The sequence below is a fragment of the Sinocyclocheilus grahami genome, unplaced genomic scaffold, assembly GCF_001515645.1.
Source record: "Sinocyclocheilus grahami isolate Dianchi unplaced genomic scaffold, SAMN03320097.WGS_v1.1 scaffold1505.1, whole genome shotgun sequence".
NCBI lineage: Eukaryota > Metazoa > Chordata > Actinopteri > Cypriniformes > Cyprinidae > Sinocyclocheilus > Sinocyclocheilus grahami.
This window is the reverse complement of record NW_015506684.1, coordinates 7,036-7,852: the sequence shown is the minus strand read 5'-3', so window position 1 is coordinate 7,852 and position 817 is coordinate 7,036. Positions and strand designations below refer to the sequence as shown.

General features: G+C 53.7%; 1 protein-coding gene across 1 annotated transcript in view; it reads left to right on the top strand.

The window, feature by feature from the left end:
* Positions 1-817, top strand: part of LOC107570781 (muscarinic acetylcholine receptor M3-like) — a gene marked incomplete at its 3' end in the record, with an annotated part of 5,980 nt that extends 5,163 nt beyond the window's left edge. The window contains exon 3 of the mRNA XM_016257039.1: positions 21-817. Within this exon, the coding sequence (XP_016112525.1) occupies positions 44-817 (774 nt within the window). The remainder of the gene's footprint in view (positions 1-20) is intronic.

Below are 817 nucleotides of genomic sequence, written 5' to 3'. Positions count from 1 at the left end.
TAATATCTCTTGTCTGTCAGCTTCGTCCACAGAATATGCCACCATGAACCTGACGCTGAGCTCCGAGCCCGGATTATTCCTGACCGACAGCTCCCCGGGGATGCGGGCCAATCCCGTCACAGCGTTTGTACCACATGACATCCAGACCGCCAATGATTCGCAAGCCACCAATCTGACCGCCAATGCCACTCTCGGACACACAATCTGGCAGATCGTGATGATCGTGTTCCTCTGCGGCTCGCTTTCCATAGTTACCATCACCGGGAACATCCTGGTCCTGGTGTCCTTTAAAGTCAACAAGCAGTTGAAGACGGTGAATAACTACTATTTGCTCAGCCTGGCGTTCGCAGACCTCATCATCGGCGTGCTTTCGATGAACCTCTACACTACGTATATAATCATGGACCACTGGGCGCTTGGGAACTGGGCCTGCGATCTGTGGCTTGCCGTTGATTATGTAGCCAGCAATGCTTCAGTGATGAACCTGCTGGTCATCAGCTTCGACCGGTACTTCTCCGTCACGCGTCCGCTGACGTACAGAGCCAAACGCACCACTAAGCGAGCCATGACCATGATTGGATTGGCCTGGTCCATTTCGTTCATCCTCTGGGCGCCAGCTATCCTCTTCTGGCAGTATTTCGTCGGGGAACGAACGGTTCCTCCGGATGAATGCTACATCCAGTTCCTCTCGGAGCCGATCACCACTTTCTGCACAGCCATCGCTGCTTTCTATCTGCCTGTTACCATCATGACCGTCCTCTACTGGCGGATCTACAAGGAGACGGAGAACCGCTCCAAAGAGCTGGCTGGACTCAAG